At 48.4% G+C, this 26635-nt stretch overlaps 2 protein-coding genes across 2 annotated transcripts; one reads left to right on the top strand and one right to left on the bottom strand.

Moving 5' to 3' along the window:
* Nucleotides 1-5049, bottom strand: LOC137142363 (large ribosomal subunit protein uL1). Its single transcript, XM_067531678.1, has 6 exons — nt 4997-5049; nt 4138-4212; nt 3840-3920; nt 3298-3446; nt 1748-1920; nt 1-204 (listed from the first exon to the last, which is right to left on the bottom strand). Exons 1-6 carry the CDS (start codon nt 4999-5001, stop codon nt 34-36), a joined length of 654 nt encoding a protein of 217 aa, XP_067387779.1. The 5' UTR covers nt 5002-5049; the 3' UTR covers nt 1-33.
* A 3484-nt stretch (nt 5050-8533) lies between these two features.
* Nucleotides 8534-25544, top strand: ZNF76 (zinc finger protein 76). Its single transcript, XM_067531660.1, has 15 exons — nt 8534-8643; nt 12134-12282; nt 13886-13966; nt 15069-15146; nt 15833-16035; nt 16539-16613; nt 17465-17581; nt 18701-18776; nt 19135-19260; nt 20285-20464; nt 21260-21493; nt 21844-21977; nt 23033-23185; nt 23289-23402; nt 24023-25544. The coding sequence occupies exons 2-15, from the start codon at nt 12210-12212 to the stop codon at nt 24125-24127; spliced, it is 1749 nt and encodes a 582-aa protein (XP_067387761.1). The 5' UTR covers nt 8534-8643; nt 12134-12209; the 3' UTR covers nt 24128-25544.
* Nucleotides 25545-26635: the final 1091 nt, after the last annotated feature.

The following is a 26635-nucleotide window of genomic DNA, read 5'->3' as shown; positions in this document are numbered from 1 at the left end:
TTAGGAGCTCTAAAACCATTTATTACTGCTAGTTTAGTAAAGGCGCTGTGGCTTGCCCATGGTGCTCTTCATGTACAACGCACGCACATTCTGCCAGTTCTTCTTCAGCAAGGACACCAGGAAGTTGATGGCCAGGTGAATGTTGTAGACTAGCTCATCCTCAGTCATTTTCACATGGCCAACAGCCACAGCCAGACAGAGCACCTGGTGATACAGAAGACAATGTTATTTGACTAATGGTGTAGACTTTGCAAGGAATTGCCTTAGCTGGGAAGGCAGTTAACATTAAGAGCCTGACTTCTTTAGAATTTCTCTCTTGGGCTGGGTTTAAGTCACAACACAGATTTGATTTATCCATTTTTAAAAAGTTGTTTTAAAATGCCAATTCTGTGGCCTGTAGATGCTAATGTAGAAACTCCAAATAGCTTTTTAAAGTGTTTTATATTCAAAGGACCAGTAAACACAAGATGTTCTAGAGCTGAACAACGTTTCATCAGCTCAAAACCTACTCTTCCAGTTCACATTATCAGTAGCTAGAAGACTTACTTAAGTTTGCCAACTGGCTTCTATATACATTAACATGCATGCTTAACATCTCACTGAAAATCAGAATGTACATTGGTGTTTCACCCTCTCTTCAAAGTGCTCTACACAGACAGAGAAGATAATTATCCTTGTTTTATAGCTAGGGAACCTAAGGCATCAGGAGGTTAAGTAACTTAAGGCATACAGAACAGAACTCAAGTCTACTAACTCCTAACACTAACTAACTGCATGCTCCATCTCTGATGCCCTTGCCTGCATAACTACTCCCAAGCATTAACCCATACTGCACAGACTAGCCCATAACCTCCCATACCAATTGCTGACATTTTTCATATTGTAAAATATGGAACTAACTTGCTTTTTGCCCCCAACCACCAAGTTTTCCTAGTGACTGAATAACCAGGCCAAGCCCCCATTGCCCAGTTTGCTGAGCTGAAGCCTATAGCCAAACTAAAGACTGAAGAAAAGAGAGCTTAGACAGAACAGATCAGTGTCAAGGAATGATTAGCTCAGCTACCTAAAAGGATGAAGCATCCAAAATTGCTTCATTTCCTTTTAAATCAGGTGGCCTGTTAAGGTTGATTAGTAATTCTCTTCAGGTGGGCTGAAGTTGATTAAGGCCCTGATTCAGCAGAGTACTTACATGTGTGCTTAGGCCTTAGACTTGTTAACTCAACTGAATAAATTAGTCCTGTTTAAACTATCATGGTGCCCAACAGAATGAATATGCATTTGAATTAGGGCTGTTTTAATCTTACATGATTCCACTCCCTCTAGTGACTTTTCTTCAAAGTTAAAAAAACCTCTAGACAATCCTGCACTTTAGCTGCAGTGAATTCCCTTACATGGTCTAATACCCAAAGCATATGCTACTACCAAGCACTGACCTATACAATACAAGCCTGTTCTAATTCCTCGCCAACTGAAACCGAGCCACATCCCTGTAGCATCAGGACCTTATCACACAAGGTGCTCATCTGCTGCAAGATGCCAAAAGCCCTCAACTCCCACCCACTTCAGTGAGCACTGAGGGAATCCAGCATTCCACAAGATCAGGCTCTGGATGATACCTGCCAGTCAGCCCTGAAAGTAGAAATCCACATACCATGGCAGGCAGCTAGTAGCTTCATTAAATCCCCCATGCCATGTAAGTGGCTTCTGAAGTTGGATATTTTAGATTTGGGGTTTTTGGTTTTTTTACCTTTTTCATTTGAAATTTGATGGTAGACTTGACCTCGTCAATCTTGGCCACCATGTTCTCATTGTGAGTGAGGAGGGATGGGAACTTGCCAGCTTTGTTCAGACCAGGTCCCAGGATACGAGGAATCTGCTTGATCAAGGACTCTGAAGCTAGGAAGGCATCATACTTCTTAGCTATGGGAAAAGAAAGATCAATGCATTGAAGTGGTTGTAGTGTTTTCCTCATCTAATTCAGGACCTGATTTTCTCCTCAATTAGCAGCAGTTTGCAAATTTCTCTAAGAGCAACTAATTAAAGCATTCACAGCAAAGGTTCTTGTGTATTTACAGGATCTTCAGAGATTCTATAACTAGGTCACAAGATAGCCCTAATATAGGCTTGCCCTTTTGTTATTTTTGGAATGAGATTTTGATTTAATTCCAAAAATGACCTAATGTAGATGCAGTTATACCAGAAATGTGGGGTTTTTGTTTTGTTTTTTTGCCAGTACAGCTAAATTTTGTTAGGGAGCTGCCATAAAGCACACTTTTACCAGTAGAAGGTGCATCTATATCAGGAGGATTTGCCAGTATAGTTATACCAGCAATGGTATAATTACACTTCACTACTGATCTGGCATATTTAGCCATGCGATCCCAACACCATAAGAGTGTTTCTGGAGTTTCCTCTTCCCCAAAACTACATCAGTGTGATTCTGATATAGGAAGTGAGGCTTGTTTGTTACCACATGTGAATGACAGATCAATCAGAAAGGAATGTGCTTTGTTACAACCCAGAGTTGACACCCAGGCCTTGTTTGCAGCAGTGGTGGAAGTCCGTGTAAACCACTAGAGTTTACCCTGCTGCACTGCCATTCACACTGGCACAACTACACCAGTGACTAAAATCCCAGTATAGACAAAACCGGACCACATAAGTAGATGCTCGAGCAAACAACCTTTAAGAACCATACAAGGGCAGCACTGATTAAACTAATTAAAGTGTTCTCCGGAGCATCTGATAATGCAATGTACAAATGCAGGATACTTATTGCCTTGTCTGAAAAGCTGCTGACCTGTCTTGCTAGTTAATGCAACTCCTCCTCTAGCTTTGCTCAGCCAATTGCACCTCATGCAGAAGGTTGGTTCCCTTGAACTGCAGTATAGGACACAATGGCTATCTAATGAACTTTACAAGGGAAACGAGGCAGAAGGGCAATCTCTCTATCTTGGTCACTTTCAGTGGGAAATGGCAGTCAGTACACCCAGCTCTTTAAGCTACTGATCTGACTGGCGCTTGTCACTGAGGCAGGGACACACATCCAATTAATGTTAGAAAAATCTTCACTACAAAAGTAACTGGGGCATTTTTTCTCCTTAGACAACCACACTTCAGATCTATGTTGCCCTGTCACTTTTAAACAACTTCCCCCTATCAAGGCCATGAGCCAGGAGTCCAGGTGCTGGGGTAACTCCACATGGGTCACATTTGGTACCCAGGAGTACCCCACACACACCCCCAGGAGCTGTTACAAGTATACTGGCAGCACTAGCCCCCCACAATTCTGCTCACCCAGCTTTTTCACTAGCTTCTTGTTCTTGTTGAGTTTCTTCAGAGCCTCTATGTCCATGTGAGGGATATCGACTGCTTTGGCCTCATCACAGTGTTGCTGGTCCCCCAGCACACAGACTGAGAATTTAGGGCGTGGGGTGGATTTGAGTCTGTTAGGAAGGGGAAAGGATACCACACACTGTCATTATGCACTGCCAGCCCCACATACCTTGAGGGGAACAGGCAAAATCATGACCTGAAACCTTACCAGTTACCTGCAAATCTTCATCCACCAGCCTCTAATCTGGCTTCTCCAATTAGTCGGTGGGATCAGCACAGGAGCCTCACCACACCTCCCCTCATGTTTTAAGACCCAGGGTAGGGGTCCGTCCAGCCACACCCACTTGGAGATGGGGGGTCTGAACTACCCGGGCAATTCAGCACTGCACCCTCCTGCCATTGCAGCAAGCAATTAATGAACTGCTCACCACATGTACATTCAAAATGCATGGAGGGAGAAGGGTGCAGGTTGAAGGCTGGGTGAGACCAGAAAGATGTCGAACCTGACTGTGCCAGAGAAACGCTTGTCCTTCTGTGGGTCATAGTTTTTCAGACTGATCTGCAACTCCACAGTTTCCACAAACCTGAAGAAGAGAAGAAGAAACAGGCAAGTTCAGAATTTCAGAACCCAGTAAAACAAGGTGAATGATGAAGAGCAATAAAAATGGGGAAAGCTGTAGTGATGTGAAGCAGAGCATGGATACTCTGCCATAGCCCACTCTCTTCACCAGAAGCTTCCAGTCATGGATTTGGCATTTGGGGAAGGGTGCTACCCATAGCGCAGAGCAGCAGAGTTCTTACTTGCGTGGTTTCGCTTGAGTCCCTTGCAGGACCTCCCTCACCGCTTCATACAGGGTGTCGCGAGAAACTTTGCTGCTGTGGATTTGAAAAGCACAAACAGCAGATTAGGCACTTCAAAGGATGAAGTGCATTCATCACTCTGGACAGGATGCAACTGCAGGTCACATTAGCACCTAAAACCACCTTTAATCCCACCACCCAGGGTGGTTGGTTAGCCTGCAACACTGGGGGACTGAAACATTCCCCGGTAATGACCTGAACCCAAATACAACAGGCAGGGACCGGTGCAGCAGTGATAAAAATGGAACTGGCATGCCCAGGTTTATCATCAAAGCCTAGCTCTGTTCGCTCCCTCCCAGGCTCCGGGTGCTGTCAGGGCCAGGCCGCGGCTCCCGAGTATGACCAGCCCCGTCCTACCCATAGCAGGTTTGCCCATTGCTGGGAGGCCACGGCTCTCTGCCCGGGACCCACCAGCCCCCTGCACGGAGGGCCCCGGGCCCTCCCCAGCCTCAGGAACTGCCCCGGGCCTAGCCAAGAGCCCCAGAGCCAAAGAGCCCCTCCCCCCCCAAGAAAGGGGCCTCGGCCACCAGGCAGGACCCCGCCCCCACATCGCCGCCCTCCCGCAGGTAGGCCTCCCCGCCAGCCGCAGCGCGGAGGAACCATGGGCCGTGCAGCCGGCCGGGAGTAGGAGCAGAGACTCTCCAGACCCCTCCCGCTCCTCGCCCAGCCTCCGAGCGGGGCCAATTTCCCCAGCATGGCCACACCGGGGCTCCCCCCCGCCTAAAGCGGAGAGCGGACCCGCCGCCGGGGCCGTTCGGGGGTGGATGGCACCGGATTGAGTCCCCGTCCCAACACGCACCTCATTTTGGAGCCGCCGCTGAGACTGCTGTCGGGTGAAAAGAGCGGCGGCGCTCAGCTCGCGCAATAAATAGGGCAAGGTCTCGCGAGAGGTGGGAGCGGCTTGGGCGCCATGTTGAGAGAGGCAGGGTGTGGCAGTCCAGCAGCATTCAGGGACTAGTGGCAGCAGTAATACACTTGTGAGCAGAGAGGGCTGTATTCTGCCTCGGATTTTCCTAGTGCCCTTTGTTCCCTTTAAGTGCAAACAATAGGTTGACTGTTGCACACTTTTCTGCATCTTTCATTGGTGCAAGTGCCTGTACTGAGCAGAGGGGAATGAGCTCCAGTTTGTAGCATGGGTCTGTTGTTCTGAGCCTGTAGGGTCACTGCTGAACGGTGCAGGGGGTTGGGTGCAGACGCTATTGCACCTCAAGATGGTTCTGGAGGTGGGGTTTGAAGCCCTGGGAAGTCTCCTATGCTGGCTGCTTAACACCCTGGTGCCTTCGGGTAAGATTATTTTGCTATTACATTTGTAACATAAGTGAGAACATGAAAAAAAATCAATTCTAACTTGTCCCAGTGGGGAACTGGCTGAAATCAGTATCTCAATGGCCTCTCCTGGCTTTTAAGCTCTTATTTTGGTGTTGGTTGGAGTTGAGGGTGTTTGGCACTTTGCAGAATCAGGATGGGAGCATGTGGTCAGAGACAAGTATTTGTAGAGCCTTGAGAGATCTGAGCATCTGTGCAACGTGCTACAAGTTTGGTTTAAAAAAAAATCCAATAAAAAGGAAGTGGTGAGAAAAATCAGCCAATTGGTTTGAAGCATCTCCATGGAGACAGCCCAGAAGGAAAGGCTGAACCTGCTCCAGTTACTAGCTTCTGCGCTCACCCTGCCCAAGGGAGAGGACACTCCCAGTCCCAGCTGGATTGTCTGGGCAACTGGATTTTTATTATCACTGACCAGCTCAGTTGGTGTCTCTCAGCTGGTAGGGGGCTGGCAAGGGGTTTCTGGCTATCCCGGTTACACAGGGCAGGGCTGGGGTCCACCCTACTTTTTAACCTGCCATTTGGCTGCCCCTCCAGCCCTGCCTTCAGGGCTCTGCTCCCTGGGGTCATCATGGCCCAGATTCCCTTAGCCCCTGTGGGGATGAGTTGTCCTGGGCAGAGCGAACCTGCCTTCTCCAGAGCAGCCATTGCCTTGAGAACAAGATCCTGTGAAACCTATTCTGCCCTGCCCAAGAGAGGCAGTTTGGTCTCTCCTGCCATAGAAAAGATTATTTCTTGTTCAGCAGCTGGGAGTGTTCTCTCACCTGGGTATATGTGTGTGCGTATTTATATCTGTCTATATATATCTATATCAATATAAATAAAAAATCAGGAGTGGCCAAATTTACTGGTCCCCCAAGACCTCCCTCCCCCTGCTGGGCAGAATCCCCTAGCCCCACCAGCCTGCTGCAGGGCAGAAGCTCTGAATGTGTTGCCAACTCCCCATAGCAGGAAGTTGCCAGAGAAACCCTGAAAAGTCGCTAGATGCCGCTATTTGAGCATTCAAAAGGCTTCAAAAATGTCACTAAACAAAATTACCACAGGATTCAAGTGGCTTGTGAGCTGCATGTGGCTCTTTTACAGTTGAAGTGAAGCTTGCTGAGCTCTCTAAGCCTCCCTCCCCCCCCCCACCTTCTCTCCACTTACCAGACTGGGGTGGGGACTTGGGAATTAATTCTCTCTCCCTCCCACTCTTTTTTTTAAACAGGGCAGAAGAAAGAAACCCAACTTAAGTTTTACAATATCTTGTTTGTTTCATGTTGAAAAAACTACATTGAGAGTTAATAAAAGAGTTGGAGGCATCCATGTTAATTTCAAAATGTTGCCTTTTTCTGCAAATACTTTGATGCTGGTGAGAAGAGGTGGGAAATGGTGAAATGTTGTTTGTAAATGATTTTTTTTCCCCAAAAGGTTTAAAAAAAAAAAATGGAAAAAATGTTCTCTAGTTGAAAGTTTGCTTTGTTGTGTCTTGTTTTTTAAGGGGCATTGTCATGGTGCAGGATGATCTAAGGGTGTTGCTATAGAGATTATCTAGGGTTTAGCAAATACTGTATTGGCAACTCTCTGCAGGCAGCCAGTGGAGAGAATGTACAGATGTGCCAGTCAGATCTCACACTGAAGTGTGTGCAGGAGAAGTGTTGTCAGTTACACGGGGAGGACTGTTTGAACCATCCTGGGGGGAGTTGTCCTGCTTTGAGAAGATGCTCCTGGGGGGAAAGGGGAGCAGGGGGTAGGTATTGCCTTTTAACCAAACCGTTCCCAAGGTTACAATCCGCAGTGGCTTCACCCACAATTAAACATTCCTACCAAACACGCTCACCAAGGTAAAAAACACATTTATTTGTATGTATGTAATACAAAACTATAAATTATTACAGCAAAATCTAACACATAAAGCTGCATTTTAGGGTGTCTACATTGCAATAAAAGATGGGTGGTTGGCCCAGGCTAGCTGACTCAGGCTTATGGGGATGGGGGAGGTCAGGTTCTGAGACCCTGTGAGGAGGATGGGTCTTGAGCCCCAGGCCACGCTATAGTCATGTCTACACTGCCGTTCTGTCACCCCTGAGACTTGCAAGCCTTTTAAGCCTATGTCAGCCACCCCAGGCCAGTCACAGCTGAGCTGCCAGTCTTTTAGTGCAATGTAGATATACCCTTACAGTGTGTGCCATCAGAGTTCACAGTGAGAAGTACACATTTATGACTAAGGAGGTATTCTCCTTCATGCCAGTCACTTATTGGGAGAAGCAATAAAATGTAGGGTTTCTGTAGTCCCCTACCACAGTTAGCATCTGACAAAATACAGGCGAGTCCCAGTGAATTCAGTGTTTTCCAGTCCAATGGCCCATCACACTGCAACAGCGTTCTGCGGTAATGTCTTCAGCATTGTTCTCATGTAGCGTAGTAGCACACCCTCCCTGAGCCACCATAGCATACTGCTGAAAAGTGCTGGCCCCCACCAGAGAAAAACACCCTTGCGCAATAGGAAGGATGTTGGGCAGGGATGCTGTCCTGATGCAACCCCCTGGCATAGGCGATGCTCTGTCGCGCTGCAGCTTGACAGCCTGTTAAAAAACAGAGACGTCCTGATGGACCACAACTGTGTGGTGGCTTGACACTGCCATTTGTAATCAACCTGGCGGGGGGGGGGGGGGGATGTCATTTAATGTGATGCCATTTTTAAAGAATGCAATTTTGCCTGAGGGTCATAGGCAGCCCTGACCCAGGTCAGTCAGAGGCCTGCAGCCCCGCTTTACAGGGAGTGGCTGGCGCTGGGCTCCCTCTAGGGAGACCCTAAAATAGGGTGAGCTTCCCTGGCAAAGGCTGAGAAGAGGGTAGAGAATGAGGCAGGGGCGTCATTGCTGCTAGTGCGCATGCGCTTGATTCCCCCCCCCGCACATGCGCCTTGATAGCACCATTGACTTCGCTCCGACGGCGATCTCGCTGTTCTTCTTCCGGGGGAGGAGTTACGCGGCCCCGGAACCTGGATGGGCGGCGGGGAGTGGCTGGAGGCCCAGGGCAGAGGCCGGGCCATGCAGGTTGCGGGGCGGGGCTCTAGGAGCGGGGCCCGGTGCATGGCGGTTAGGCGGCGGACTCGGCCCGCTCGGGCATCCGATTCCTCAGGTGGGTGCCGGCGGTGTGGGGGCGGCCTGACTGGGGGAGCGGGGCGAAGCTGCAGCGCCTGGCCTAGACGGCCTGCCCCTCCCCCGCCCGGGCTCGGCCCTGCGCTAGGGAGACCCCGTTCCCCAGCTAACCCCCGTCTCCTGCTACCCCCCCCCGGCCCTGCCCGCCGCCCCCCCGGCCCTGTCATCCCAATGACCCCCACTACACCCCTCAGCCCCTGCCCCCCGTCCTTGCTAGCCCCCCGGCCCTGTCATCCCAATGCTCCCCACTCATCCCCCAGGACCTGCCCCCCACCGCCTGCTAACCCCCCCCGGGCCCTGCCCCTCCCCGTCCCTGCTGGCCGCCACATGCACTGTCATCCCAATGCCTCCCCCCTACACACCCCCAGGCCCTGCCCGCCCTGCTCTTGCTAGCCCCCCCGGCCCTGTCATCTCAATGCCCTCCACTGCCCCACCCCCAGGCCCTGTCCCCTTAACCCTGCTGGCCCCCCCCGACCCTGTCATCCCAATGACCCCCACTCATCCCCCAGGCCCTGCCCCCCCACCTGCTAACCCCCCCCAGGCCCTGCTAGCCGCCACATGCCCTGTCATCCCAATGCCTCCCCACTACACCCTCCAGGCTCTGCCTGCTAACTCCTGTAGGCCCTGTCATCCCAATGCCCCTCCCCAGGCCCTGCCGGCCCCCCCTCCCCTGCTAACCCCCTAGGTCCTGTCATCCCAATGCCCCCCACTACACTCCCCTGGTCCCTGCCCCCTGCTAGCCCCTTACAGGCCCTGTCATCCCAACAGCCCCATCACTCCCCTGGACCTGTCACCCTGCCACCGCTGAGGCCCTGCTCTCTCTGCAGTCACAATCATCCTAACGGCCCCATCTTCCCCTAGGCCCAGCCACCCATGCCTTCAACCCTACCAGCTCAATGGCCCCATTACTCCTCTGCCCCAGGCTCTGCCACCCCATCTCCCACTGCTGCTCCAACATCCCCAGCATCCCTATCATATACCTCCAGGGCCTGTTACCGCAGCCCCCATCAGCTCCTGTCACACGCTCCCAGCTCCCATCATCACCACCCTCATCATTTCCCCAGGCTCTGTAACCCTTGTGCCCACAGTCCTCCTCACCCAAAGGCCATACACCTTTAGGCCATGTCACGCCAATATCGGCCCCGTGATCCAGCACCCCTTGCCAAAACTCTCCAGGCCTTGTCTCCCTAGTGTCCCCAGCTCCCAATTAACCCATGTCTAATTGTCCCAGACTCCCTTGCCTAATCCCTTTTATTCCTATTCTGATCCATTTAGTAACCCCTTTGTAATCTGCCATGCATTATTGTCATCCTCTCACTCCTATAACTGGTCCCTTTTTTCCCCTAGCTGACTCTAATCCCCTCAATAACCAGACCCCATCATCTCCTAATGAAAGCATCAGCCCCTGTACCCCAATTCCTCTGTCATTCCTAGCCCCCTCAACAGCCCGTCACACCAATCCATGACTGCCAATTCTTAATCCCCTTTAGTACCGCAAATTCTGTCATTCCCATTCCTAATCCTCTCTAGTATCCCATTACCTTGCACCCTGATTCTTAATTCTTAGTACTCCTAAACTGCAGAATCCTGTTGTCCCATCCTTAATCCTCATCCCCATCTTTAATGACACTCAAATTCCCTGTCTCACCAGCCCTTTCTAACATTCCTAGACATCCTCAACACCCCCAAGCTTTATCCATGACCCAATGCCTAGTCCATTTACACACTCATTTCCTCTTTCAGATCCCCCTCAACATCCTCTAACTTCTTATAACCTTGACACTAATCCCCCTAACCCCAAATCCGCCACGTAATAGCCCATTCCTCATCTCCGGTTTCAATTTCCCCAATTATTGTATTAAACGTCTTCTTAATTGACTTTATGCCCTTTAAATGTTGTTTTGTCCTTGTTCATCCTGGGCTTGTTTCTATTAGAAAATTACATCATGTTAACAAACACATCGTCAAACGCAGTTTAACACACTGACAAGGACTGTCACGTTCACCACAACCATCTGCTAAAATAGTCAAGATAGGATTACCCATAAATAGATGACACAACGTTAAACACATCATGGCCTTCCTGTGCTTGAAAGGTCTGTCCAAATGATGAAAGAAGATGGTTTTTGAAATTGAGTTAGTCATTGAGAGAGTTTAACAGTTGGAAATCCATCTTCCAATATTATCCCCATTCACTCTCTCATGCACACACACAAGGCAGAGAGAGAAGACATGAAGTGCTGGTGATATCTGAGGGGGAGAGGGTTGGATGAGACATAAAAGTGAGATCCAGACTGCTTTTGATCATTAAAAGTTTTATGGCGTTTGATTCAGAGTTGGGTGTGTTACAGTCTCATTCATGTAATTACATTCTGCTTCCTGGAATTCCCTCATATCAACTATATGCATTATTCTTCACTGTCTTTCTAAACTGTCATGTAGTGTTCTGCACTGTCAAACAGCTGCTCTGCTCCACCACACAGGTTGCCGCACTGTAGGGCGGTATGAAATAATGTTTGGGGTGTGGATACATTAGTAATGTGCTTTATAGTAGTAAAAAAGGATTATTTAATTTGATAATAGCTCCCCCAGGTTCCAATCCGGATCAGGGCCCCACTTCAATAGGTGCTGTGCAAACATATAAAAAGACGTGATCCCTACCCCAAAAAGCTTTCAAGAATGTTTTATAGTGCTAGAAAAGATCCTATGTAAACATAGGATTGTATTATTAAAGAGGCAGTGCGGCCTAGTGGATAGCACTGGGCTGTGATTCAGGAGACCCAGGATCTATTCCCAGCTTTGCTGCTGACCTGCTGAGACCTTGGGCAAATCACTTCATCTTCCTGTGCCTCAGTGTGCTATGGGAATAATGATATTGATCTCATTTGTAAGCCTTTGAGATCTATATATTGTTCTTATAACATAAATTATAAAAGCTACAGATAAAAGCAAGGCAATGCAGAAAAGCAAACAGTAATAAGTCACTAGGACCAGGTGGTATTCACCCAAGAGTTCTGAAGGAACTCAAATGTGAAATTGCAGAACTACTAACTGGGGTATGTAACCTATCATTCTGTACCGGATGACAAGGGTTGCTAATATGATGCCAATTTTTTAAAAAGGCTCCCGAAGTGACCCGGCAATTCTAGGCCAGTGAACTTAACTTCAGTACCAGGCAAATTGGTTGAAACTATAGTAAAGAACAGAATTATCAGACACATAGATGAACATGATTTCTTCTCCCCATTTTATCCACAGAATTGAGCCTTGACCCTCCTGTTAGAAATTCACATGACAGACCCTGGAAGAATTATGCACATTATTCTATAGTAACTTTCCCTCAAACTTTAATTTGATATCCACCCATTTTTATGTGCAAGTATGAATGTGTGTTGGGGGAAAATATAGTTTGAAATGTTCTTTTTATCTAAGATTTGTAACAAAGAAAATTCCTTGCCTGTTCCAAAAAGTTCTTGCTTCCAGCACTCTCCAAGTGTGTGCTGATTAAAGTGAGATTCATGTCTGAGGAGCAGTCATCAGGGCACTATGGAGAGCTTGGGCCTGCAGGCAGTGACCCTTAGTGATGGGACAACAGTCTACATTCAGCAGGCCATCAAAGGTAAGAGACCCTTCGGATTACTGAGTCTGTCCTCTGTAGATACATTGGGTGACACTGCAGAAAATCAGACCTGTTGGCATCACGCACATAATGTTACCTGCTCTGGGCAAGGAGCTTGTGTTTGTCTGTCAGGTTTCACTGAAGAGTGACTCCTTAACAAAGAGTAAACATACCACAGAGCTGGAGAATAACACACAGGAGCCCGGAGAGCTCCTGAAACATAAACAGAGGCTAGGTTCAGAATACACGAGCATCCCAATCCTGACTGCAGCCTACTTCTGGGCACTGCATACTTTCCCCCTACTAATACAGAAAAGTAGCAACTTTGCTAAGGAGTTGCCCTACTTCTGGTGGAAGATTAAAGGCATTTAGCAGCTCCATTTCATCTGTATAAATACCCTAGGCCTCTAGATGTACATCTGGGGGTCCTGTCTAACTTTTTCATTTTAGGAAGTCGAGGGGCCCCTGACTTTCTGTTTTGTACTGAGTCAAGGTCATTAGTGTAGTTTCATGTCTCATATCTGAAAACCAAGAATTGAATTGTAGGAGTATTGAAACAGGGATTGACAATTACGCTGGTCAAAAGCCTGGAATTTGCTCTGCTGTACGGAAGGAGTAAGGAAAGCTTTTAAGGTCAGAAATCTCACAAACCAAAATTATGAGAAAAGGAATGTTCCATCATATGGGCGTATGTCGTCCCATGGCATACAGTACGTGTTTATAGCTCTGGTAAATTTGACAAGTCATGTCCTTCTGATTACTATCTCACTGTCTTTTCCACTTGGATTCACCAAGTTTCTTTATTAGATTTATATAAATGCTAAAAAGGGGCTCTCTCTCCACATCCTGTAAACACCCTTGACATAACTTAAACATACACGAATTAGCAGTCACTATCTTGAGCTCCTCTAGGGATCTGGACCCAAATGCTACGCACCCTCTGAAAGTAGCACGGGCTTCCATAGGTTACTAAAATGTCATAACGGAGGTTGTGTGGCAGAAGCAAGATGAGAATCAGAATTACATGATTGTAAGGTTCCATTTCTCACAACCTGCCAAGGATAGAGGCAGTCAGTGCTCTGGGACCTGTAAAGTTTTCCAAGCATTGGTCCTTAATCAAGTAAAGAAAAATAAATGTTCAGTCCCTCATTTATGCCATTCAGAGGCCCCATCAGAGTTATTTCAAAACATGTATGTTGTCAGTTGCTAGTTTAAGTTCTACTGGTATTTGCATTTTTGTTCCATTTACTTCTCTTTTCCATTTACTTCTCTTTGTTTACATGGCAAAGAGAGCTGGCAAAAGAATCCTGTACTTGTAAATAAGTGATTGGCCTTGCCTTGGCCCATTTCTTCCATACAGATAACCTAGGAAAGGGAGGTTTAATCTTCTTTATAGTATTCATGAGTGTACCCATTACTATGGTATCTGAATGCAGATAGGGATTGACAAAATAACAGCCTCATTTGGTGGCAGTGATCCCATGAGATTTTCTCTTTAGAAGAAATAGCGAAGTGTTATGAACAAAGGGAGACAGTCATATGTGCTGAAAAGTTGATCAGCGCTGCAATCAGCGATGATGATTTTCTTTTTATACTGTTGCAGGAGAGAAGCTGCTTGAAGGACAAGTAATTGAACTTGAGGATGGGACGACAGCTTATATCCATCAAGTGACAGTCCAGAAAGGTGATGATGAGTTTAACTCTGGTGGCATTTAGAATTTTATCCCTATTTTTCTAGAGGGCCATTACTTGTGTGACTCAAGGCTGACCTACTTGACAATTAGGTCCCATCTCTAAATTCTAGCCTCAAGGAGTCCATCTGTGTGCGCTTTATTCCCCCTTTATTTATTGCTTTAGTGCTGAATGAAAATATAGATGCTTTTTCTGTAATATGTGAGTTCCTGTGAAATTTTCAGTAAACTGATATGAGGCCAAATTTGCTGTTAATGTAAACCTATGCAGGTTAAAATAGTGTTGGCCTGTGCCTTCTACCGCAGTGTGTATCTGTCTGATCACAAATCTGATAAGTTCAGTAAACTGCGTGTCTTTATACATAGCCTCTGTGTCCATGTATGTTAAATGTATAGTCCCCTAATGTTTTTATCCGTGAACAGTCAGACATGAACTCTTTCTCAACTATTAGCTATATTAGACTCTGGAATAGTCCCCCAAAGAAAGTGATTGAAGCTCCATAGCTTGGGTCATCAATAGGTAGGTTTTCATCTCAGATTTTAAACGAGATGTAGTTAACAAAGCCGAGAGATGAAGGAATTTGTTTCACATGGTGGGAACTACAGAGGATAAGAATGCACCAGCCATAATAAGGTGTTATAAAGGGACAGAGAGAGTTTGCTGCTAAATAAGTGGAGGGAACTAGAGACAGAGGATGTGCTTATAACTGAAGTGGGATGCATGATACTTGGGCTCTATTATCTGCCACAAGACTTGCTGTATGATCTTGGGCAAGTCAGTTAATCTTTGTGTGCCTCAGTTTCCCATCTGTGAAATGATGATGATAACATTTCTCCATCTCACAGGGGTTTTGGGAGAATAAATTAACTAATGATTCAGCTCATTTTCTTCAGTGATGAGTGCTGTAGAAAAGCCAATAAATAAAGTAGGGGGCAGCTCAGGCAAGTCCATGGCAGGTTTTAAAAACAAGCAGGACATTTTTATTCTTTGAGTTTTATATGTGCTCTACTGTATGGAGAACTGAGCAAACTGACACTCAGATCCAGACATGAAATTCCTCACTCCAGTGTGTATGTATGGGTTGTGTTTTACAGAATCTGTAGCTTTTGAAGATGGGCAGCAAGTTGTGTTGGAAGATGGCAGCATGGCTTATATACACAATACACCTAAAGGTAATTATTAATTCTTCTGTTCTTTCCCAGGGTTAAGCATCTAACAGATTAAACAAAGTGTTATGGGTTTTTAAGATTGTAGCTTGGGTGATGTAAAGTGTAGGAAATCCAGATGTGAACATACCATCAACGGAAACACACTGTGAAAGCCACATTCTGACCCATATTGCTACTAATAAAAATCTATCAGGTTCACTTGAATTAACCTTTAACCAAGGATTCTTAAAGCTTTCCCTGCTAACTCTGACTTTGTTTATAAATTGAGATTATTGGCTTTGTCCTCATCTCTGGCTATGATTTGGGTTATGGTCCAACAGAAAGAGAAGGGCACAGAACTAGCTCAAGACTCTTACCTTATAGCAGAGTTTGCAACACAGGGAATTGTTGGTACATGAAATAAAAAAGTTATTCTTACTGTTGTGAATGGATAAATATTAATATCAACAGACTGATAATGGGTACTGATGTTAATGTGTAATAATGTACCTTTTTAAGAATGCTTCTATGGTACATAATAATTACACATGAAAAAGGTAAGTTAAATGAACAATCATTTTGGAAAGTCAAGCTCTCAAAAGTTAGGAAATGCCAGGATTAAGTTTTCCTGTACTAATATGTAAGTAGCAAGTGCCAATAAGCACTCATCAGCTTGACTACAGTGTTTGATTTTTTCTGGTCCTCTCCAGAGGGTTATGACGCCAGTGCCCTGGAAGAGGTCCAGCTGGAAGATGGCTCCACTGCCTACATACATCGTCCTGTTGTCATGCCAGCTGGTAGCACCATCCTGGCAGTGCAGGCAGAAACAGGGCTGGAGGAATTGGCTGGGGAGGAGGAAGATGACACCTTTGATGCTGCTACCATTAATGTTGTCAAGCAGTACGCCAACAAGGTAACAATGCAGCACATCTTTTATGGTCTGGCAACATGAGTGATTGGCTAGTGGGAAGGGTCTGATTCCCAGCCCAGATCAGGACAAGGGGTTAAGTAACCACAACTCCCTGGCACCTCTGATACCAGATTCTCAGTCAAAGGACCGACTGTTAGATGAGAAATTGGACGGTACTCTTGTGGGAATGTTGCTATTGATAGTTAAGATGGGTGTTCAAAGGTCCCATAATGCTGTCAACTCCATTTTATTTTTGGGAATGATTTTCAGGCTCCTAGCAACTTGTCAAGGCAGCCTCAGGTAGGCAAAGATTGGCTCCCCTGCTGCAGCCCATACCAGTGTGACAAGATATTCCATCACCAGTAGCAGCAGCAGCAATAGTGTCTAAAGAATAGCATCCCTGCAGTGCGCTCTGCTGGTGTGCATGTGTCACTGCCTGGTTACGGCTCACCTGTTCTGTGCTCTACAAATGGGCATGAGCAAATGCTACGTCTCTCTGCTTGCAGATCTCTGGGGAAAAGGAGGGAGTGAATAGCAGCTGCCACTTGAAGCATGAGGTTTCTAACGATGCCCCGTCTCAGGTTTGTACTTGTCAGTGAGATGTTTCCTCGACTAGGCTACGGGTAACTTGCCACCCCGCCACTTCTCAGGTTTGGATTATGTAACCCAGGAGAGGGAGCCGTAAGTGTGCCATGTTTGACTTACCCAGTTCAATGGCTAATCTTTTTTTCTAATATGGCTATTTTTGTTGATAGCACCTCCTTATAGACCTGTCTTTGGTTTCCTTCCAGGCTTCTTCAACACATGAATGTTGTGGCTCATACATCTAACAGCCTTGCAATTTCATCATAAAAATACACTAGCCTAGGCACAAAATCTGCTTGTCCACCTGGGCTCATGATGATGGCGATGGGAAAGCTAACCATATTTAATCCCCTAGTCAATGACTGACTTGTGATGAGCAAATAGGCCAGGGGAACTTTTCAATGCTGAAAATGTAGGGTCATAAAATGGACATTCTTATTCAATTTGTGATACAGTAAATAATAATCTGAGTAATCCTTAGCTCTTCTGTAACACCTTTCATCAGAGATTTTCAAAGCGCTTTGCAAACTATTAATTATTGGAGCCTTGCAAGTCCCGTGTAAGGTTGGTAAATATTGTGAACCATATTTTACATATGGGTAAACTGAGGCACCGAGCAGTGACGTGGCCTGCCTACGATCACCCAGCAAACTGGGAAATAGAGCCCGGAAATCGTGACTCCCGCTCCCCTTGATTGCCTTGTGTGTGTGCAGCTGTACGTTTGTTTGTATGCATATTTTCCAGGGGATCACTGTATGAGATGTATGTGCAGAGGTAGGTTCATGTTGGTCTTGCAAGATCTCTTGTGGTGGTTCTTTAGGCTTAGCCTTTCTGTGTTTGTTGACAGGATCTGCGGGAAGAGGAAGTGCACAGCAATGGGAAGGGGCAGCAGGTCGGTGACAGAGCCTTCCGTTGTGGTTACAAAGGTTGCGGCCGCCTCTACACCACAGCCCACCATTTAAAGGTAAGCCAGCTAAGGCGCTGACACCCAAAGCTTCATCCAGAGGGCTGCCCTATGCTATAATAGCAGTTCGCAGTGCTGCCATGCAGGGGATTGAGAGACTCAAATTTGGCGCCATGAGCGGAAAGGCCTGTGGAAGGAACACAGCACTCTGCGGTGACTCTCTAAGGCCATTCTGGGAGGTGCATCCAACCATCAAGAGCCAAAAGGATAGGGGTTGTCACTGTGAGGAAGGCGAGTGTCTTGAGAATATGCAGGTGAGAAGACATGAGGGACCTCTTCCTGGCAGATGACTCTTGCATCTTTGAGCTGCAGCAGATTGCTATGCTGCACTGCTTCCAAAGCAGAGCTGATGGCAGTCAGTGAGTCTTCTGCAGCAATGAGCAGGATCTGCGTCCCACCTGAGCATTAGAAACACTTGTTTTCCTGCTATCCAGCGCGTAGCTGGAAGTAGAACACAGCAACTGTATAAGGTCTTATCTGGGCTAGGATAAAAGATGAGACAAGGTAAGGGAGGTAATATCTTTTATTGGATCAGCTTCTGTTGGTGGAAGGTACAAGCTTTCAAGCAACACAGAACTCTTCTTCTTCTGAGCTAAATACAAGCTGGGACAGATTGTAAGGCAGAAGGGGTAACGCATATTGGAAACAGGCACTCAAAATGAAGTTACTTCACCTACCTCGTCTTTCTCATATCCTGGGACCGACAAGGGTACAAAACACTGCAAACAACATAGGATAAAAGGTGCATTGTAAAAATGTGTTAGCTCATATGTTGTATTTTTATCACATTTGTGTTGGTCAAGGTGAATCCCAGCAGGAAGTCCAGAATTCACCCGAGCCAGCTAACGTTTGTTAAAAACCAATTTACTCTGTCACCTAGGGATTTAAAATGTTTTAGCTAATGCTAGTCTAGACCAGGCCTAACGGCTGCAGGTGCTACACGACATCTTAGCACAGGAAGGGAACGAGAACCCAGTGTCGGACTGGTTGGGTGGAGGGTTGGAAATGAGGGTGCCAAAGCCCCAAGTGTGCTCCTTCTCTCAGGTCTCCATGAGCTGCAGTCCCATTCAGTCCAGCTGAGTCTTGGCTTCACGTTATGTCCCTTCTCACTCTCTCCAGGTGCACGAGCGAGCGCACACAGGCGATCGGCCGTACAGGTGTGACTTCCCAGGCTGTGGGAAAGCATTTGCTACAGGTAATGGTTGTAGATCACATGTCGAGAAACTCTGGCCTGTGCACCTGAGCTGCCAGTTCTGTTATTCCAGGGCAGCTCAGTTTTTAAGGCCTCGTTAGTAAGACACCTGCAACCCTTTCCCCTCACCCATTGTAAACTGCTTGGAACTCAGTTTATCTAACTTGGAAGGGTGAAGGACTAAATAGCCCCTGCTGGGATTTGAACCTGTGGTTCCAGGCAGTCTAGGTGTTCCATCCCTCTAGCTTCCAGGACACAGGACAGAGCTTTGAAAATCCATGGAGTGAGAGATGGTCCATGTCTTGCCATGCTACATGCAGCAGATTGCAGCACAAACTTCCTGTCACCTCTTCGCTTGCAGGGTATGGGCTGAAGAGCCACGTGAGAACGCACACCGGTGAGAAGCCATACAAGTGTCCCGAGGATGTATGCAGCAAAGCCTTCAAAACCTCTGGGGACCTGCAGAAACACATCCGCACACACACAGGTGGGCTGTACTATACATGACAAGAAGTCTGAGCTCTCTCCTCCCCAGTCTGAAGGTCTTGATGGCAAGGTCTCACATGTCCATTTTGATTGTTTTATTAGGTGTATTAAGGTAACAACCAGGAGCCCCAGTCATGAACCAGGACCCCCATTGTGCTAGGTGCTGTACAAACACAGAAAGATGGTCCCGACCCCAGAGAGCTTACAATCTAAGTATAAGACAAGAGCCAGCAGGTAGCTATAGAGAGACGAGGGAGTGCAAGGAAACAACGAGACAATATTGTCTAAACAGACCAGACAGACATAGATCAGGGGAAGGGTAGAACACACAAGCAAAGTGAACAATGTGACTGTGGCAAACAGCATGTTAATTTGTGTATTTTGTTGTTGTTTTTCTGATTTGCGTTGCTATGTGCTTGCATGTGGATGAAGCTTCTGTATCCTTAGATCCTTCCCAGCAATGCTGCATTGGTATCAAACTGAGACATAGACAAAAGCACCATGAACCTCAGCTTTGCAGTCTGCTGCATGTTAACAAAAAATACGGTGGAAGGAGTTTGGATATTAGTTTGTTTTCCTACAGAGCATGTCTGCAATTGGTGGCGTCATCAGAGAGGACTGACTTGGCCATGGAGACTTTGCTTCCCTCCCTACAGGGCTGACACTTTGGTGCGCTGCCCCTGACTGTGCTGTTATCTTAGCTCTAAATTCACCTAGTAAAAAAAAAGATTTTCTGGGGATAGACATTTTCAAGGATCGGGTTGGGGGGAAATATGAAGATGACTTGTCAAAAGCATGAAGCTGTTGTGTATGCCTTGCAGCCCATCCTTTCTGCTTATTTTGTATGCAGTGCAACCTGGATTGTCCAAATGCCATGAGGGCCTTGGAATTGAGGGACTCTTCAGTGTAACAGACATGGTGGCAGGGATGTGATCACTGTTTCAAACTCCAGGGCGTTGTGGGGAGCTAAAGCTGGTCTGACTGGCAGACACCATACCGTGCCTTTCTTCTTTTTGTTGCTGAAGGTGAGCGTCCCTTCAAATGCCCATTTGAAGGCTGTGGCCGCTCTTTCACCACCTCCAACATTCGTAAGGTCCACATCCGGACACACACAGGGGAGCGGCCGTACATGTGCCCCGAGCCCAACTGTGGGAGAGGATTCACGAGCGCCACCAACTACAAGAACCACATGAGAATTCACACAGGTAAACTGGGGAAGAGGATATAATTCCCCCTGCAGGAAAGAGAGCAGATTCCATAGCCAAGTGACAACATTACCTGTACTTGGCACCCTGGCTGTCTAGTTCCATAGATTTCTATCGCCAGGCCAAATTTTCCCTTTCCAGATTTTGAGGGTAGGTGAGGGAGTGAAGGACATATGACTTGACTTATTGGACCAGGTTATTGTTCCATCAACTCCAGTATCCTGCCACCAGCTTTGGTGATCAGAGGAAGGCAAAACAACCCTCTGTGATGGACCTGCCCTGTTGTATAGTGCCGGTGAAAGGCTGCCTTCCTAACCCCGATGTTCTATGCCCTGAAGCATGATAGCTGATTGCCCATACCTTTTAAAACTCCAGTAGTGGTTCTGTAGCCCTCCGCTCCCCTGTAAAATAGACCAATAAAACGCTCCATAAAGTTAGCAAAGACTCTACAGATCCCTGTGTCTACGAGACACACACACACACCAGGTTTTGCAGAGTGGAGGGAGATCTGCCTGGAAAATGCTTCGCAGAGGTGTGGTCTGAGCACAGGACTGGGAGGTAGAATAACGGATTCTGTTCTTGGCTCTGCCACTGACTCACTGGGTGACCTTGGTCAGATCGTCTGGCTTCTCTGTGCCTTGGTTTCCCATGTAAAATGGGGTGAATCCCTGTGCTGCCCCTTGAGCACGGTGAGAATGAGTTTGTTAGTGCTTGTGCAGGACTTTGACATTGACAGCATGCCTAGTGCTATTGTGGCCTCATCCTGTCATGTGACCACGTCTCTTCCCCTCCTAGGCGAGAAGCCATACATGTGCACTGTGCCGGGCTGCGGGAAGCGCTTCACTGAGTACTCCAGTCTGTACAAGCACCACGTGGTTCACACTCACTGCAAGCCGTACACCTGCAACAACTGCGGAAAGACCTACCGCCAGACCTCCACGCTGGCCATGCACAAGCGCAGTGCCCATGGAGAGCTGGAGGCCACAGAGGAGAGCGAGCAGGCCCTCTACGAACAGCAGCAGCTGGAAGGTGCGGGCCACATCCTCCTGCAACCCATGTTGGGCTTGGATTAGACAGTGCAGCAAAGGGAGAGAATGAACCTCCCAGCCTGGATCTGCAGCCCCTCCCCTGGCTCACACCCAGCTCTGCGGGGAAAAGCCCCCATCCTAAGTCTGCAGCCACTCAGACCAGGCTCTGTGCTGAGGGAGGGAAATGAGCCCCCTCCAGATCCCAATAGCGCCATGGTCTTATGATCCCATACTCTTAGTTGTCGCACTGTCCTATCCCTTCAGAGAACAGGCACATCCCAGGGTCATAGATACAGTGCCACATCCAGACACTGCCTTTCTCATTGGCACGTCCTTTCCCGTTTGCCCCAGCTGCCGCTGCTGCTGAGAGGGGCCCCCAGCTGAAGTGCCAGCGGATGGCTTTCCTTTCGGAGATGGAGGAAGAGGAGGAGGAGGATGGCATGCCTACCCAGGTTTCACTTATCTCTCAGGATGGAACACAGCAGGTACTGAGCCCCAGGGGCCCTAGAGAGTCTGGGGTGCAGCTAACAGAGCTGGTTGCTGTCTCTAACAGCCACATGCATTCTCCATCCTCCTGGGCCGACGTTGGGTCCTTTCCTTTACTGTTAAGTAGAGACGGTTGCTTGCTTGCTCGCATCAGGGTGCGCACTACGGGCTGGGCTTCATCATAGATTTGATTTCAGGGGTTGTTTTTGTCCCAGTGCCACTCCGCTGAGAGATGCTGGAGACCAGCGGGCTGTAACCTCCATCAGTCCAGCCTGGGCAGAAGCAGTTCAAGCTTCCTCCGCGTTCCCCTGCCCTCATGCATCAGCTTTGACACGGAAGGCAAAGGAGGCGTCAGTGTCCTTGACCTCTGCTGAGAGTGCTGTTAAGAAGGCACTTTATTTGTCCTGTGGGAGCTAGACTGGGACTCCCCAAACGGTTTAAATTACATCCTTGTAGTCACTGGCCACGTCCTCTTTGCTGATCAAACAGAGCCTTCTGCAGCAGGGCCTGAGGGCTACATGTGAAAACCTGTTTCTGCAACACAGGGCTCAAGAAGTAGCTGCTGAAAATAGCTCTTCAGTTTGCTTATGAGGCTGCCAAAGAAAATGAACGAACTGCCCCTCATGAGCAAGACAGAAGATGCTTAAAGTGGGAGGGAGATGAGGTCAAGTGATTGGAGCTGGGGACTGGGCATAGGACTCCTGGGTTCTAGTCCCGATTCTGCCACCGAGTGTGTGACCTTGGGCAAGTCACTTCACCTCTCTGTCTCTGCCTTGAGTCCTGCATCTGTAATGTGGAGTCATGGTCCTTCCCTTCTTCATGGGAGTTGTGCTGCCAAGCTCAGAATTGCTTAAAGTTTTGCGCGGGAAGCACTGGAGAAAAGCAAAATGGGATGCAGAAGAGAGGTAGGCAGAGGGACAGCTGGTACTGGCTTCTGATCCTTCCCCATTGTATCTTCTTTGCCCAGGAGGGCAGCCCCCTTGGAAACCCTCCTGGGTGCAAGTTGTGCCCTGTTAACCCTTCGATGGCTGGCCATTTTCTTTTCTCGTCACAGGTCAGTCTGTCCCGCGAGGACTTACAGGCACTGGGCAGTGCCATCAGCATGGTAACACAGGGTGGCACCATCACAATGCCACAGGAAGACCTTGCGGCTTCCGGCACTCACACCGTAACCATGGTCAGTGCGGACGGGACCGAGACGCAGCCGGTACGGGCAAAAGTTTTTTTTCTTTCGGCTTACTCATCGGGACTATTCTGGGCATGAGGATGCCTTTTCCACTGTGCAATTTATTTGGGCTAATGTTTTCCAGGTTACGATAGTCACCACCGGGGCGGTGATGTCTGAAGAGTCAGCCATCGCATCCCTCCATCACCAGCCAGTGGCATTGCTAGCAACGGCCAGTGGCACTCATATTGCAGTGCAGGTACCAAGTGACATCCTGTCCAGGGCTGAGCTTTGCTCTTGTACTCTGCTCAGACCCCTCCCTTACATCTGCTTCCGACCTGCTCCAGAGTGCTTCCTTCAGCACCTGGGTTTCATGGCTGCAGCTGTCTCCCTCTTCTCAGTGTTCTTTCCTGTTAACTCCCATCTGCTTTCTGTGCCTGCCTGTGTGCTCAGCTCCCATCTGCCTTGTCCTTGTCACTTTCCTCTTAGTAGTTCAGTTGTTATTTCTGGTATCTGCCTTTCCCCGTCACCCATACTCTGCCCCCTTTTGAGGTATGAATAGTGTCTGTGTCACTCAGCACACAGCACCCTTATTTCTCCCCGCTGCACCCTTTTTCTGTATTCCTCTTACCCGGCACTCAGTGCCCACCCCTTGTATTCCTCTCACCTGTATATGTCTGCCCTTTACCAGTAGCCATATTCCTTTCCTTCTGCTTTGCCCTAGCACTTGGTATTCCTCTCTCCTCTGCATCCTTCCCTTTGCTCCCATGTTCCCCACTCCTCTCCTGCCTCTGCCCCTGGGCTGTCCTGGTAAAATACAGGTTGACTCAGCCTGTGAGTTTGGGAGAATACCATTCATTTGTGTCTCTCTTACTCTAGCTGGAAGAGCAGCAGAGCCTGGAGGAAGCCATCAGCATGGCAACGGCAGCAATTCAGCATGGGTCTGTAACGCTCAGTGCGGCCGTGTCCGAGAATGGGTGCTGAGACACTGCACAATCCGTGGACAGGGAGGCTTGAGTTGAGCAGGGATGGCAATCAAATGGACCCTTGTGTTCGGTTGGGGGTTTCAGGATCTGAAACAGCCACGCCAGCTACTGCACAGAAGACAAACTGTAATGCGTGGCACTACCCGTGAAATGCAGACAGAAGGCCCTGATAACTGTTACGTGCATCCAGCTTGTGTACGAGGCAGGCAGCGAGAGCAGATACAGGAGCTACCTGGGCTGCCAGAGTGACCCTGTTTAAAGGGCTCTCCCATTGCTTACAGTGACATCTTTCTAGGAAACCTGGCTGCTGGCTTTTGCTGGCGGCTTCAAAGCTTTCCTGGGTCCGGGGCAGTCGCTCTGCTGCCATCCAGGACTATCCTGCTCATTTACCATGGACACTGACGTCCCCTGGGGCTGGAGAACGGCAGACGCTCTTGTGTTCCTCTGTGGCCAAGAGTTGGAATTCCAAGGCAAGGTGATGTGCTCTGCCCTGGCAGGAGCTGCAGAGGCAGGAGCATCACCGGGAGTCAGCGATCATTTCGGAGAGTCGCTTCCTGCTCTCACACGCTAGGTGAACACAGATGGTCTGACATCCAGCTCCCCAGAAATACAACCACAAGGGGCACATAAGTAGCATCTGCACAGAAGCAATAAAGCCCCATCAAAGCAATCCCCCCGGCTGTCCCGGTCTCAGAGTTTTGGACGACGATAACTTCTTGACGCTGGAAGTCAGAGTTTATCACCCACCGGCACAAACCGAGGGCCTGCCACAGGCAGGATCCAGGCCCGCCTGGACACAGCAGCTCTTCCTCTCTCCTTACCCCACTCCCTTTTGACTCAACAGCCAAGTTCCTTTCCAGACTCAGCTGCTGCGAGGGGGCGGGTAGCTAGTGCTCCATGCGGGCAGGCCAGCACTTCTTGGGGGGGGGGAACGCTAGAGTTAGATGTAAATAGTGAATTTAAATAAAAGGGTTTTTTTAATATCCTTTCCTCTTTCTTTTTCAATCCCTGCAGCCCCCAGGGGAGCGGGGGGGAGAGGCCTTGACATGTACTTAATAAAGTTTCTGAGTTTGCATTCTTTTTCCTCTTTCCTGCCCCCCCTTAGGGGCTTGTCTCCAAACCAGCAAGGAGCTAAGCAGCGTCCCTGTGTATCAGCAATAGGCGATTGTGCCAATAAACTGAACAGCCTCTCCCAGGCTTCCCATGAGTTTATTTCTCTTACAGGCTGCTGTTCGCTTTCGATCCAGTCGCATCCTCTGGCAGGCGGTAACGAGTCTCTCCCTAGGTGGCTTGTCTCCCCTTCTCTGGGCTTAGCCTGAAGATGGGCCCATAGAAGGTGTTACAATTTTTCTGTGCCCGTCGGTCAGTTAGTAGGCACCTTCCCCACTCCCCATTCATTTTCTGTCTGTCTAGAAACTTACATGGACCTTGTTGGTAGTATCTGAGCACCTCCCTGATCAATGTATCCTCCCCGCACCTCTGTGAGGGAGGTCTGGATTATTATTTTACAAAGGGGGGGGGAGTGAGGTTTAAGGAGATTAACTGACTTGACCAAGATCACACAGGAAGCCACCCAAAAGTAGGGAGTAATGAGTAGGAAGGGTGTGGACAAAGGCTCATGTGCAGCTGGTTTCTAAATCTTCACCATGGGTATTCCCAGAAGTAGAGCCCAGATCTCCTACATTCCTGTCCAGTGCTTTACCATGAACCATTCTTCCTCTCCTAGGGCTGCCAGGGTTTCGGTAGATAGTCTCTGTCTCGGCTGAGGCACACCAATAACTCCACTCATCAGAAGGCAATTGCCCGCCCTTCTCCCTCAAGTGTGTGTCCGATGAGAGATACCAGAAGTGCTATGGTTCCCCTTGGGTTGAGTGCTCCTGGGCTGCACCAGGCTGTGGTGCTGGTGGGGTGAAATGTCCTCTGCAAACGAGGAGCTCCTGAAACTAGCTGAGGAGGGATTTCTTCCTCTGCCCTGGATAAAAGGTTTTCAAGTGACCCTTAGGTCTCGTGGCTGAGTTCCCGCAGAGCTGAGACCCCTTGGCAATTCCCACTAACTGAGATTCTCGGGCCTGTTCTCAAACTGAGCCAAAAAGCTAAATTTCTCAGCCCTTCAAGTGCCTTACGTTCCCCTTTACGGGTCGGGTCCGTTGAGACTCCACGCCTAGCAGAGGTGGTCAGCGGATTGCATGCAGCAGCCGCATGGGTGCTGGGAATCAGTGGGGGCGTATGTGCTGCGGCTAATGAGTCCCGCGCTGCGAGATCATTACGACACTGTCTCATCAACCAGGCCAGCTTTTGGGAGCCAGCTAACGGATCGGTTAATGGCTTTTACAGTGCTTTGAGCATGTGCCGACTGAGTACTAAGGATTACCCAGTCCCAAATCCTGTCTCCACAGCGGGCATTGGGCCTAAAACCTGGGGGCGGGGGATTTAAGGGGGAGAGGAATGCCAGGGGCGAGCAAGGTGGACTAAAGCCCCGAGAGTGTGCTTGAAGTCCAGCTGGGCT

The sequence above is a fragment of the Emydura macquarii genome, unplaced genomic scaffold (assembly GCF_026122565.2).
Source record: "Emydura macquarii macquarii isolate MOO-44397 ecotype Brisbane River unplaced genomic scaffold, CSIRO-AGI_Emac_v2 contig_3220, whole genome shotgun sequence".
Taxonomy (NCBI): Eukaryota; Metazoa; Chordata; order Testudines; family Chelidae; genus Emydura; species Emydura macquarii.
Note: the sequence above shows the minus strand (reverse complement) of the source record. Positions and strands in the feature narration are given on the sequence as shown.